We start from the raw sequence: 14,190 nt of genomic DNA on the forward strand, positions 1-14,190 counted from the left end.
CAAGTTTCATCAGGTAAAGAGATAGCATCATATTCATCATTCACACTGACTTTCTGTCCTTTTTTCCAGACCTTAACAGTTTAAAAGAAGAACTTGATATTCCATACTTCCTTGAGAATAAAGTGTTCCAAGGGTAAAGTTACACACTTTAGTGCTCTACCATAACATGCTAATAATTCAGAGGCTAGAATGCACAACAGTCAAAAGTGCATGTCGTGAGAAAGTGGGAGATAAAAAGAAGTGCAATAGAATTAATACTTGTTATAATAGAGGTAAGATACAACAAAGAAATCAGCATAACATGTTCCTGGGCTGCTTCACATCACATATATTTCACACAAATCTTAGCTGCCAGTGATTTCAAACTGGCTTCCTTATAATAAGTGGAAGAAAGCAGAACTTGAGTGCTGATTGCCATGTTAGGACCAGCCACTGTTAAGTACAATGGAGGCATTTGCCAGTATTATGAACCTTTGCTTAAAAAAAAAAAAAAATCTTATTTATATCTGCAAATAAATACGGAGCACAGTGTCAATATAAGGAAGTGTGTGTGAAAGTGAAGTTGTGCAAGATACAATAGGTGATTGTTGACATTTATAAGCAAAGTTTTAAAAATCTGCTGTTTGCATTGTTTTATCTGTGCTTTAACCACACAGCTGATTAAAGTTTTGGAAATTACACCCAAGAGCCCAAATGAACAGAAAGGCCAAAAACATGTAGATTTACTAAAAAGTGTTCATGGCCAAAAAAAGTTAAACTGAAACACACTAAAAAGACGCAAGCATATATCTTTGATATTTTGGAAAATACTTTGTTCAAATAGTATTTTGTACTAAAATGAGGAGAGAATTGCTACATTAATTACTATGATTTCTTTAATGCCATGTATATTTTTTAATTTTAAATCTTTTTTTTTTCATGGCTTTCTGGCTTTACGCTTCATCAGCATTTTTGAAATTATGACTCAGACTGTGCAGTCTAATGGGATCCAGCCTCTAAGTAAGACGTGGGAACTCAGTTTATATGAGTTACAAAGGACGCCCCAGGTAAGCTTTATTCCTTTGTGCAGTCTAATGTATTCTTTGATATACAGTATGTATATATATATATTTTTTTAGAAGTGACAATATAGATAAGCCCAATGTATGGTAAAGTTGTGCCTGTAAATGGTTCATGTGTTGTTTGGTTCCAAGACAGATTCCTCCTTAGAACTCCACTTCTTATTAGTGAATAGCACTATTCTGCAAGACATGCATTTTAGTGATCATAATAATCCTTTTTATTATGACAAAAAATGTAAATATTCGAAAAATTTACCTGGTCAAATGCTGAAACCCTGTAGACTTACAGTATGTGGTACTGTATCATGATAGGCAAACAGCACCCAGAGGATTACTGGATACCAATCCTGCTCATCTTGCTGTACAATTTTGCAAAGCATCTGTTTGATAGTCTGATTAAAACAAACATGCTACCAACACATCTGTTTTCAGATGCTAAATAGATGCATTGATCTGCTTGGTGCATAGACGTTTAGCTGTCTGTTTGATCATGCCTGGCATGAAGGGTGTGCCTTGATCTGTGCAAACACCCCTTCAAGCTCCCCAGACCAATGGCTTTAAGTTGGTTACTCAAAGTGGGATAGCATTGGAATATCTGGTGGTGCATACAACAATAATACAGTATATACTGATGACCTCACATGAGGTACCTCAAGGACCCATGAGATCTATTGCCATGCGTTCAAGTGGGATATCTATCAAAAAGTCTGGTACAGTGAAAATATTGATGGATCTGGTGCACCTGACAATCTGAACAGGATGTGCAATGGTACCGAACTTCCTCGTTGATCCCAGGCCAGAAAAATCCGTTATAAAATTCTAGAGTGCATTAAACCTCCCATAAAAACGTCTATGATCCAGTTATATATTGAATTTTGGTACTGATGCAAACTACTAGCTGGTGATGTTTTTCACCTTATTTATCCACCACTCAATACAACAAGCTATCATGTATTACAAAATGTGGTCACTGTGAAATAATGTCTAAGGCTACTTGACCCGTTTGCTGAGATAACAGCATTTTAGGTATGCATTAGGAAATCATCATGCCACTGTTTCATCTTGAATAAGTTGGCCAGCCGAATAAACTGCAATTTCATTTTGCACTGCCAAGGGTGCTATACTGTTTTGCACACTAACAAAGAAGACCTGGCATAGTCTGAAGAGGAGGGTGGGATCCCAGATTCTTCAGTCTGGCTCAACACAGCACACATAGGGCTTTCTGCTTTCGCCTGATGCAGTGTTCTACTTGTACTATTCATTTCAGGCCATGCCTTTTCTAAAACTACTTCATTGGGTGGCTCCAGCACCACCACAGTTCTTACTCTCCAGTGTATCTTGGAAGGAGATAACCATGGAGGCAGAGAGGTATGAGCAACTTTTGCTATTGAGTCAGATAAGACTGGCCAAGTGGTTTAAATACTGTTACAGAAGCACATAAAGGGCAACAACAAAAATTATGTTACTTCCCAAGACGATTCTGCCTTTTACTTTGTAACAATTAACCACTTGACTAAGGTCAGTTGATTAGAAGGGCAGATACAGATATTACATAATATATTTATGACTCTGCAGGTGCACTGCAAGGGCTTGTCTGACTGCAGGCAGAGTGCAGTGGTGTGGCAGAGGTTCTACTTTGTAGAAACATCTAAGTGCTCTAGAGGTCTTTCATGGGTGTTTTTTGTCATGCCCAAGTGTCTTGGTTTCTCTCCCATTGAGCCTACAGGGTTTTGGTCTTCTAAGTGAACAAACTAAATCATTCTTTGGTGGACCCCATTGAGTCCCGTTGCCACTGTAACAGCTCAGTTAGTCCCTATGGAACTTAACAAATATGTGAATGCTTTTGGCTAAACTCTTGAAAACCAATAGGTGTGCTTTCACTTTTGTCTATCGTTCCAATACTGTGAGGTGTACCTCACAGAATAGTGTTTTAAAGGAAGCTTATTTTAATTTTTATTAGGGGATTTGGATAGCACTGTCACTTTTAAAATGTACTGTTGTATAATATGCACTGACTAGTTTTTCAAATGCATACGGGGAGAGGCCCAGTATTTCTGTCCTTGTGTCGTGGGGGTTATGTTTAGAGTGGATGATGTGATAGGCGTATCCATTTAATGGACCTTCAAATGTACATGCATACCCACCACTCGTCAGCTTCCTCTTGGTGTGCTTTCGTGGTGTATGCAAGGTTGTTAAAGTGCTGTGCTGCAGTGAAGCAAACTAGCTTGTGAAGAGTTTTGAAAGCAGCTGAGCGGTGTAGACGGCAGATGATATGGACAACAGGGTGCCAGCTAGGCATGCAGCTCACATAGATAGGGTTGAGGTTGGGCATATAACCAGGATGGGGGATGGTAGACTCCAGCCAGAGGCATTCTGGCACATGATAAAAGTTGGAGATGTGCAGAGGTCATTGCAGTCTGGTATCTGGAGAGGTCAACTGAAGCTTGCATGCATGAGTAGAGACTTAGCATTGCTACAGGGTAACTTTTTTGTGGGTAGGTTCTTAGTTCTGTTTTCACCAGGGAGAAGCCAGTTTTCTGTCTTAAGTTTACAGAGGGAGGAACAGAGATTAGGATTTTTTTCCAAGATACCAGGGCTAAACACTTTAGAGTGTTGAACTGATCCCTTTTTGTAGATTTTTATGGGTGTCTGTAATTGCTTTTTTTAATATGTTTTTTTCAATTTTAATGATTTAGTATTTTTTACCCATTTATTGAAATAGTTATTTTCAAGTGACTTTATGAGATTGTTTCAGAGTAAGTTTGAGTTTTGTGCAATAACAACAGTTTTTGCGTCTGCCTCTGTTGTTGTTTTACTGCCCCTCAGTCCTGATAGATTATTTATAAAGTAATCTGAAATAATAAGAGAATCGTAGAGCCAAAATGTTTGTAAAAAGATACTGTGGCTTACAAAATGCTTCTGGGTTGTTCCTTTCGAATTGTGCGCAGTTGGATGTATTTGTCATTAGGATGTTTTGTCATTTATAAACCTCATTATTGCCCATAGAGGAACGTGCTGGCCTGGGAACACTAGAATTTAAATAAAACCTTCTACAATCATTCCAGGTTCCACTTTTCCTCTCTTTTGCCATTTGGCCCTGGACATAAAATACTAAGTATATCACAGTGTTGTCACATCCGAGTTTTGTTTTTATTATTTCTATACTTTCTGGTATTTTACTGGTTGTTTTACACAGATTGTCAAGATAAATCAGCAGCCTGCTGTTGAATTAAACATTTTTTCTAAATTGAGTTAAACACATTTTCTTCACTAAACTTTTTTTTTTGGCAGGAAGCCATTACAGATGGATTGGAAATTGCAGTGTCTCCTAGAAGCTTGCACAGTGAGCTGATGTGTCCCATTTGCCTGGATATGTTAAAAAATACCATGACCACAAAAGAGTGCTTGCACCGTTTCTGTGCTGACTGTATCATCACAGCTTTGCGAAGCGGGTACGTCATTCGTTCTAGATTTAATGTATTTCTATACCGTCAAAGGCACATTGTACAAGACAAATGTGCCATAAATTCTGATTGTTTAAAATATGTAAATGTATGTTTTTAGTTTCTGCATTTCTCCAGTTAAGGAATATTAGATTAGATAAACTTTATTAATCCCATGGGAACATTCAGATGGATACAGCAGAGGAAACAAACAAAAAAAAAAACCACAAGGATTACGACTCACAGGGCAGATGATACAGCCGATTAATCAATCAGTCGATAAATAAATAAAAACAAGCTTAATAAGTATATTGAGTGGAAGCATTGAATTGCCTAATAGCAGACTGCAGACCTTCTTAGTACACTTTGGTGGAATGAGCCTATGGATAAAAGTGCTCTAAGAGAGCACCTCCTGGAGAAGCTGAAGGGGATTTTTCATGTTGGAACCCAATTTGGTCATCATCCTGTTTTTCACAAGAGCTTCCAGTGTGTCCACGGTTCACCCTGTAATAGGGCAGGCTTTCCTGGTAAGTATGCCAGGGCATTGAGCTTTTGAACTCAAGTTGCTTCCCCAGGTTACTGCAGGACTGGTAGAACATTTCCAGAAGCTTCTTGCATAGATCAAAAGACCGGAGTCTCCTTATTAAGTACAGACTGCTCTGGCCCCTCTTGTCCATCGTCACTGTGTTGTCAGACCAGTCCAGTTTGTTGTTCATGTGAACCCCTAGATACTTAGCTCTGCACCCACTTCAAAGTCTTCCCCCTGAAGGGTGACTGGTCTGAGAAACACAGTAGATGATGGTTGTTGTAAAAGTAGGTTTCCAGTTTCTGATTTTATGCAATAGTCAAAAGCTTTCAATACCCTTGGTTTGGTAAAAAGTTTGGGAAGCAAGTAATTAGAGTTCTTGTCTTTATTGGTTTTTTAAACCAGGTGTCCTGCTCTATTACATGTTTAATTTTTTTAACTTCTTGTTTTTTAATTTTATATCACAAATGACTTTATGTAGTTGGGGAACATAATACATAGCAATAATTGCAGTATGCAAAACATTAACATAAAAGAACCATAAAAAACCATTTAAGTCATACTTGGGTTTTGTGCAGAGATGTTGGACTCAGATTCCTATCTTGCACAATTTAGCCTGAATATTGGTGAGCATCTCATCTCATTTCCACACTGGTCCACTCTAGGTGTCCATGCATTCAACAACCTTTTTGGGGAAAAGGGTCATCCTATGATTCCATGATCTTTGCTCCAAATTTTCAGTGTCTTCATCTACATTTTTATTTCCTCTACAGCTAAAGCTAATCAAAAACAGAGCAGAAGCTCTTTACATTCCCCTATTTCATCTCACCCCTTTCACAACTTTGTTTCTACATCTATTTTTATATCTAAATTTCCTGTGTTGTACACCCATCTTTGTGACACAGGCTAGCAACCTCTTTCTGTCTCACTGTGATTCAGAATTGCCATTCTCCTCTTTCTTGAACTGGGATAAAATTTTTTTCAATGCAGTCAAAAATGACTTCAAAATTCCCAATTAATTTTGCCAGTATAAAATTGTTCATAGAATGCACACAAACCCCATGAAATGCCTTTTAATGTGTTCATCCTTTGATCCAGTTTTGTAAGTTGTTTTCTTTAAGTTCCCAGTTCCCTTTTCATATCTTCTGGTCCTGTTTTTCTGCCATTTCTTAGGGTAGGTCTTTCTTATACTTTAGATGTTACTATTCCTTATTCTCTACAGCTCTTTTCTACATTTCGATTTATTTATCATACTCCTGTTTCTATGGGTTAGAATCCAGCAAAAGGCAGAAGTGACTCTACTCCATTGGGCCCTTGACCAAGGCCCTTAACCAGCAATTGGGTATGACGTTAATCAGCATCCAGCCCTGCAAGCTGATCCTCCAACTTGCAGGGAAGCTTCAGGGTTGGTGGCAGGATTGGAACTCCAGCCAACATTAAAAAAAAAAAAACAAAACACTCAAACTGTTCCAGTGTGGTCCTGAGGTGTCATCCATTGCACAGGCTATACTTGGGTCCCAAATCTGGGTGGTTTGTTGTGTGATGGGTGCAGCAACGAGCTGTATCAGCACATACTCCCAACCTCTCCTCTCTAAGATCCTCCTGAAATGTTGTTGGAAGAATCAAGATCAGTGTTTAATATATGTCCTGGAAAGATTTATTTTGCAACTGAATAATTTTAGAACTTTCAGCTGCTTGCTTTAGGTTCTCATTTTCATCTGCTGTATTATGTCTTGAAAACAGTGTTGCTCTTTTTAGAACATTAGCACAATCTAGACTATCTAGACAATCTATCTTCTAAAACAACATCGAGTCTATTTCTGAAAGTCCCTAAAGTCTCACTGTCAGCCACACTACTGGGTAGCTTATTGCATGTGCCATTGGTTCTCAGCATAAAGAGAAACATCCTAATGTTTGTGTGAAATTTACCCTTAACAAGTTTTCAGCTTTGACCCTGTGTTCTGGTTGAACTCCTTTTAAAGTAACAGTCTTGATCCACTGCACTAATTCCTTTCATAATTTTGAATATTTCAATCATATTGTCTCTTAATCTCCTTTTGCTTAAACTCAGATGCTCAGCTCTTTTAATCTTTCCTCATAATCCATACACTGTAGCACTGGAATCAGCCTTGTTGCTCTTCTTTGAATGTTTTCTATCGCTGCTACAGTGTGTCCCTTTTTGTAGCCTGGAGACCACAAATGTACACAATACTCCAGAAAAGGCAGTGCATAACCTACTTGTAGTTAACATTTTGTTAGCCTTTTTAATGGCTTCAACATTTTGTTAGCCTTCTTGATGGCTTCTGAACACTGTCTGGCAGTTGATAGTCTACACCAGGGGTAGGCAACGTCGGTCCTGGAGTGCCACAGTATGTGCAGGTTTTTGTTCCAACCTAGTTCCTTAACGAGAACTCAATTATTGCTGATGAAGCACATATTGCTTAAGTGACATTTTAATGCTTCATTTTAGTGGTCTCGCTTGTTAAGGTTCTCCAACCTTAATTGCTTATTTCAATCTTAAACTGCTGCATTCAGTGTTTTAATTGCTCCTTATTAGTAATAAGATGTAAAACAGGGGTAGGCAATGTCGGTCCTGGTGAGCCGCAGTGGCTACAGGTTTTCATTCAACCCAATTGCTTAATTAGAAACCAATCATTGCCAATCTCAGACCTTATTTAATTTTATGGCTTGTTAGTCTGTGCAATGTAAGGCTTTTTTTTTTATCATAGATTTTTTTCCTTTCCAAGGATATCATCCAAATGATTTGAAGCCTAAAACAGATCATTTTCAGTCTGTCACATTTTTCTATTAAGTGTTTTATTAAATCAAACCGTGCATGATGAACACACACAGATGTAATTGGAAAAAAGCTAGCTGGAGAACTGCTGGCTGCTTTGTCTTTTACATCTTATTGCTAATAAGGAGCAATTAAAACACTGAATGCAGCAGTTTAAGATTGAAATAAGCAATTAAGGTTGGAGAACCTTAACAAGCGAGACCACTAAAATGAAGCATTAAAATGTCACTTAAGCAATATGTGCTTCATCAGCAATAATTGAGTTCTCGTTAAGGAACTGGGTTGGAACAAAAACCTGCACATACTGTGGCACTCCAGGACCGACGTTGCCTACCCCTGGTCTACACGACTCCTAAATTTGTCTCATAAGGTGTACTTTTGATTTTCAGACCTCCCATCATGTATTCAAACTTAACATTTTTACTTCCTTTACATTTACTTACATTACATTACATGACGAAGGGGCCGGAGTTTCCTCGAAAGCTTGCATATTGTAGTGTTTTTAGTTATCCAATAAAAGGTGTCATTTTGCTTGACTTCTCATTACATCCATAATGGCTAACACAACACCCTAGTACAATACAGTTTATTTTTGTATAGCCCAAAACCACACAGGAAGTGCAGCAATGGGCTTTAACAGGCCCTGCCTCTTGACATGGATAATGAGCTGTTCCACGCCTCCTCCATACTTTTTTCTTGCCATCATTCTGGTAGAGGTTGATCTTGGTTTCATCTGTCCAAAGAATGCTTTTCCAGAACTGTGCTGGCTTTTTTAGATGTTCTTTAGCAAAGTCCAATCTAGCCTTTCTGTTCTTGAGGCTTATGAGTGGCTTACACCTTGCAGTGCACCCTCTGTATTTACTTTCATGCAGTCTTCTCTTTATGGTAGACTTGGATATCGATACGCCTACTCCCTGGAGAGTGTTGTTCACTTGGTTGGCTGTTGTGAAGGGGTTTTTCTTCACCATGGAAATGATTCTGCGATCATCCACCACTGTTGTCTTCCGTGGATGTCCAGGGGCCTCATGTATAACGCCGTGCGTAGAACTCACACTATAACATGGCGTAAGCACAAAAGCGGGATTGTGCGTACGCACAGAAAAATCCAGATGCAGGAATCTGTGCGCACGCATACTTTCACGTTCTTCCACTACATAAATCCCGATTTGCGTGAAAAGTAACGCACGTGCACGCGCCTTCTGTCCCGCCCCAACTCCTCCCAGAATTACGCCTCTTTGAATATGCAAATCAATATAAATAGCCTTCTGTGAAAAGACAATGGGAAAAGCACAGGGGGAAATATAAGAATTTCAGCGAATACCAAGTGGAGGCAAAGGAAAAACATGCTATTTGTTGGTTTAAACAGTGGTATAATCAACAAAAGAAAGTTGATCGAGTGACAGTGTGTCGGAAAAACTCGAAAGATCAAATTCACAAAGTCGCACAGTGCCCGAAATAAAAAAGAAATCACATATCAAAGTCGCTGTGAAAAGGCGAGTTGTAGCCCACCGTCTGAGTGTCATATGAAAGCGTATTAGGGTACAAACAAAAAACATAGGCACACAGTAGGAAAAAAGCACGAAATGTCAACTTTAATCTCGAAATTTCTTAAAATCGTTTATTTTACTAGTTTCTCAAGTAGCATGTTAAATGCTTTTTTCTGTGTTTGATCTTCTATGTGCTCTGTGTGTGTGAATCACTACGTGCTTCCGTTCTTTCTCTTTCTCCGACAGGACACAGAATGCATTACATTCGAGATATTACAGCTCTCTGAATAATTAAAATACTGAGATGTATACGTGATATCATTTTCATGATGATAGGAATGAAAGCATGTTATTAAACATGGGAACACGGTGGCGCAGTGATTGTTCATATCTCACGCAAGAGGCTTGTTGCACCATGTGTGACCTTCGATGAAATAATTTATTACAGAAGTACTGTCTCTTTCAAACGTACTAACCTCCAATTCCTGTCCATACTTTTCTTTCTCCAATCGCCACACAATCAGCTCTGTAATAGACGTGAAGCCATTTGTAAGCTTAGAACGCCGATTCCTCAAAACTTTTAAGGAACATTGAAATATCTTCGTAGTACATGTTTAATTATTCTGTTCGTCTATCCTTCCAGTGTCGCGTCAGCACCAGCAATAATACAGCGCAAGGCAGGAGCTATCCGTGAACTAGCTAGCGCTGCGGCACCGTGTCCTCACATGTTTAATTATTAGCAATACAGATTATTTAAATGAAGTTAAAGTTTTATCTGTATACTATAAGCAACATATTTTGCTGCATTTCATCTTAAAAATGATATTGTCATCATACGCGCTTTATAAAGTAGCGCAGGTTGTGCGATATTATAACTGTAGTGCAAGTTTACAGTGAGGTGATTGAGTGCGTTTATAGTTCTTGGGATGAAACTGTTTCTGAAACGCGAGGTCCGTACAGGAAAGGCTTTGACGCTTTTTGCCGTGGTTGAGGTAGTGTGTACTTGAAACTGTATACCGATAATTCTCTTTCCGATCATCTGCTGCTGTGATTCACACTCAGATACAGTGATATAAATACTCCGAGTGGTGCAGTGAGAGTAATATGGAAAAAAATGATCCGCAGTGGCAACCCTTAACGGGAACAGCAAAAAGAAGAACAAGATGCAGTGAGCGTAACAACGCTAAAGCAGTTCTGGTATTTGGAATACTATGGCTATTCCCTGGCCCATTATATTGCAGCAGGTTAATTACAATCAGATGTATTACACTAATAAACAATATGCAGTTAATTTTAGTATATTTATAAAGCCGTGTCAGGAATGTGGAGCTAAGAAAGAAAGGATGAGCACACAGGAACAGTAGTTTGACCATTCTGTGGACCATTATATTGTTACAGGTTAATTACAATCAGATGCATTAAATTTATGAACGATATGCGGTTAATTTCAGTGTATTTGATAAAGCCGCCGCCATGGATGTGGATCTAAGAAAGAGTAACCACACAGGAACAGTAGCACTGCTTTGACGCTGGGTGCCGCCAGTCTGCAAAACTGGGCGGATAAATTGCGTACGCCAAGGAATGAGTTACCGTGGAAATGTGCGTGGCTTTACGCCAAGTTTAGGTTTTATACATCGCGATTTGAGCGTGGAAAGGTTCGTACGCAACATTTCTGTGCGTACGCACCGTTTATACATGAGGCCCCAGGTCTTTTTGTGTTGCTGAGTTCACCAGTGCTTGCTTTCTTTCTCAGGATGTACCAAACTGTAGATTTTGCCACTCGTAATATTGTAGCAATTTCTTGGATGGGTTTTTTCTGTTTTCGCAGCTTAAGGATGGCTTCTTTCACCTGTATGGAGAGCTCCTTTGACCGCTCCCTTAAAATGAAGGGATTGTATTAAAAAAATGCTTTAGTTGCCTCACATTTTTATGCAATCGTTTTGTTCACCCCACTGAATTAAAGCTGAAAGTCTGCACTTCAACTGCATCTGAGTTGTTTCATTTAAAATTCATTATGGTAATGTACAGAACCAAAATTAGAAAAAAGTTGTCTCTGTCCAAATATTGGGTGGGCACCAACCAATTTTACTTCTGCATGTAATAAAATTTTTGTTTTTAGTTTATGTTGTAGCCTTTTTTCCCTAATAGATCATATCATTAATAGTTGTACTTGTGTCCTACTAATAATACACTGGAAACAATCAGTAAGCAATCATTTTAAAATTAGGAGTCTATTTTCTCCGTTTACTGCACTAGTTGAAATACCACATGCACTTATTTAGTAGAGAGTAAATTTGTTTTTTAAAATGCAATTTGAAATTTAACACTGCCAGGTTACCACTTGGGTTGCAAAAAAGGTCATTATAATCCCAGCTGGAGTACAAGTGTGAAAAGGGCTTATTATTGTAACTTGGGTTTGTCCTGTCCTATAGGCATATACCAGCCAAACATTTTATTTTCTTTATGGGAGAGTTCACAACAGAATGTGATACAATTTCTTTAGGGACTTTGAATTAGTGACAATCCACAGTATACAATTTCTGGGCTGGAAGACTCAATAGATACTTGAAACATGTTCATTGTTTTCCCAAAGCAATGAATATGGCCTGCTAGAGTATGCGTTATTGTTTTGCATGGTGAAAATCTGGCAATTTCAAACTCCATTATATTAAAACTCTTTATCAGTTTCTAACTATTACATAAGCACCAATGACAATTACACATTTTCAGGTAAACCAACACGCCTTTGTGTACTATAGCCAAGATTCCAAAGATGAATCTAAGAAATGCATTACCCTTTTGTTATAGAGTAGCTACCGTATGAATTTGAGAGTAAAATGTACATAAGACCTTTTAAATGAAAATACTGAATCTTTTTAGTTTGCATATGATTAATGTTAAATAGACTACTTATATAACACATTACAATGTATCACTTTATTGCAACATGTTTATTTGTCAGTTTAATCAATGTTTAAATCTTCTAATGAATTATTATTGCTGTTAGCAAATTTGCTGTAGTGGTATGATGTATATGGACTACTCAGAAAATAAATAATTAAAGAAAACAGCAATTCTAGAGCTCTTAGAGGATATAGCAATTCAGGCTTACATGAGGAATTTCAAGTCTGTATAGCTGAAGATGGATGGCTTCATTTTCCTCCTTGTACCTCAGTGTGTTTAGACCAGGTTTAGATTTGCAGCTAGGTTGCCTTCACTATGGTGTACATCAGTTTTCTTCATGTTCTGAAATGGATACTATGAGAGTGTTTCTGACATTGAGTGTACAATGTGATGGATTAGTGTCCCATCCATAATGATTCCTGCCTGGTGTTCCCTGTTTTATGATCAAACCAATATTATAAAAATGTATGCAAACAGAATTCATGAATCAGATATTCATTTTTCCATGGACAGGTCTTTTAGGATTAGAAATATATAAATGCAGTATCTATGACTGTTCTATTAATGAGACATAATATATCTAAAGTCATTGATTTTTTTCCCCCCTTAGTGCACACAAATAAAGCTGATGCACCCCAGCTATTGCTAACATAGCATTTTCTTAGTGATTGAAATTGTACTGTCATTTTCTGAATATTGTTCGATTTGGTGTGACTTCTCAGTGTTATAGTATCAATTCAAAGGTGTAGAATCTGAAAAGCTTCACATAACATTGAATTAAAATTTCCAAATAGCTAGATAGCTAGCTTCAGAAGATGGGGGATAAACATATGTTTAAATGAATCTAATGGAATGTACATGTGTTTACACAAGTTTGTCTCATAAAAATTATGACAACAAATGCTGTGCTTTTGTGCTCTTGCACAAACAGTAAATCAGAGTTTCTGAGTCAGAAATTCCATGACCTCAGAGCTACAAGTTGGAAAAAGCTACCCAAAATATCAGAGTTGCAATGTAATTCTAACCTGTCACTTTAGTCAAATAAAATAAATCATAAAACCTGATCAAACACAAATGACATTTTTTTGTTCGAATTGTATTTGGGGCAAATTGATACATATTTAATGCATTTATTTTGCTCTTTATTTCCAGGAAAAATGTTCTTTATCTTTAATTGCTTAAATTTTTTGTAGACCAAGTAACCGATAAGCAGTGTGACCTTACATTTCTCTGAATAGCCTGACCGGAAACGAGACTGAAGCGGTAAGGCGAAATGTCAAAGTTATTGCTCCAAATAGTCTGACAGCATGTGAATGCAGCAATAGTTGAGCAGTAGGGCAGTCATTTTCACCACCTGAGAAGACCTTGAGACTTTAAGGGCTTTGTTAAACATACAGTAGCTGTTGAATGTGAAAATAGTCTTTGTCAAGCACAATAATATAAGTTATGATTTATCACACAATTAATCAAATTATATAGCACAATTAATCAAATTAAAATTACAATTGTAATATAGCCTTGTGCATTTAATAAACCACAAAAGGCTGCAGTTTATATTGGAGAATAATTGGAGTCTATCCAATTTCTATTCATTTTTCTAAGATATCTCAGCAAAATTGCCAAACTTTAAATTACTTTCTTACTTTTGACTGGTATCAAGGTAGTTGTGCGTCTTCATCAGAGTATCTTTAGGGTTGACTGTAACAGTATCCACTTTTCACCCCACAAGGCAATATCAACACAAAACAATATATTTTTTCAAATTCTCAAAAAAGTTTTCATATATCCTTATAGTAGGCACAAAAAAAAAAAGTTCAACAAAATGCAACAAAGGTTGAGTGTATTAAACGATAATAAGTGTGTGTTATTTTTAACAGTTCACTACTCATGGCTGTCAAAACAAAACTATGTCTTTTGGGTATGCTGTGTTTCAGAATATGTCAGTGGATAGGGACTCAGAAGGGTTTGGTCT

General features: G+C 37.6%; 1 protein-coding gene across 1 annotated transcript in view; it reads left to right on the forward strand.

Annotated features, from left to right (window-relative positions):
- Nucleotides 1-14,190, forward strand: part of rnf2 (ring finger protein 2) — a 46,608-nt gene that overhangs the window by 10,381 nt on the left and 22,037 nt on the right. The window contains exons 2-3 of the mRNA XM_028811368.2: nt 947-1,046; nt 4,353-4,513. Of these exons, the coding sequence (XP_028667201.1) occupies nt 960-1,046; nt 4,353-4,513 (248 nt within the window). The 5' untranslated portion in view covers nt 947-959. The remainder of the gene's footprint in view (nt 1-946; nt 1,047-4,352; nt 4,514-14,190) is intronic.

This window comes from Erpetoichthys calabaricus, chromosome 10, assembly GCF_900747795.2.
Source record: "Erpetoichthys calabaricus chromosome 10, fErpCal1.3, whole genome shotgun sequence".
Taxonomy (NCBI): Eukaryota; Metazoa; Chordata; class Cladistia; order Polypteriformes; family Polypteridae; genus Erpetoichthys; species Erpetoichthys calabaricus.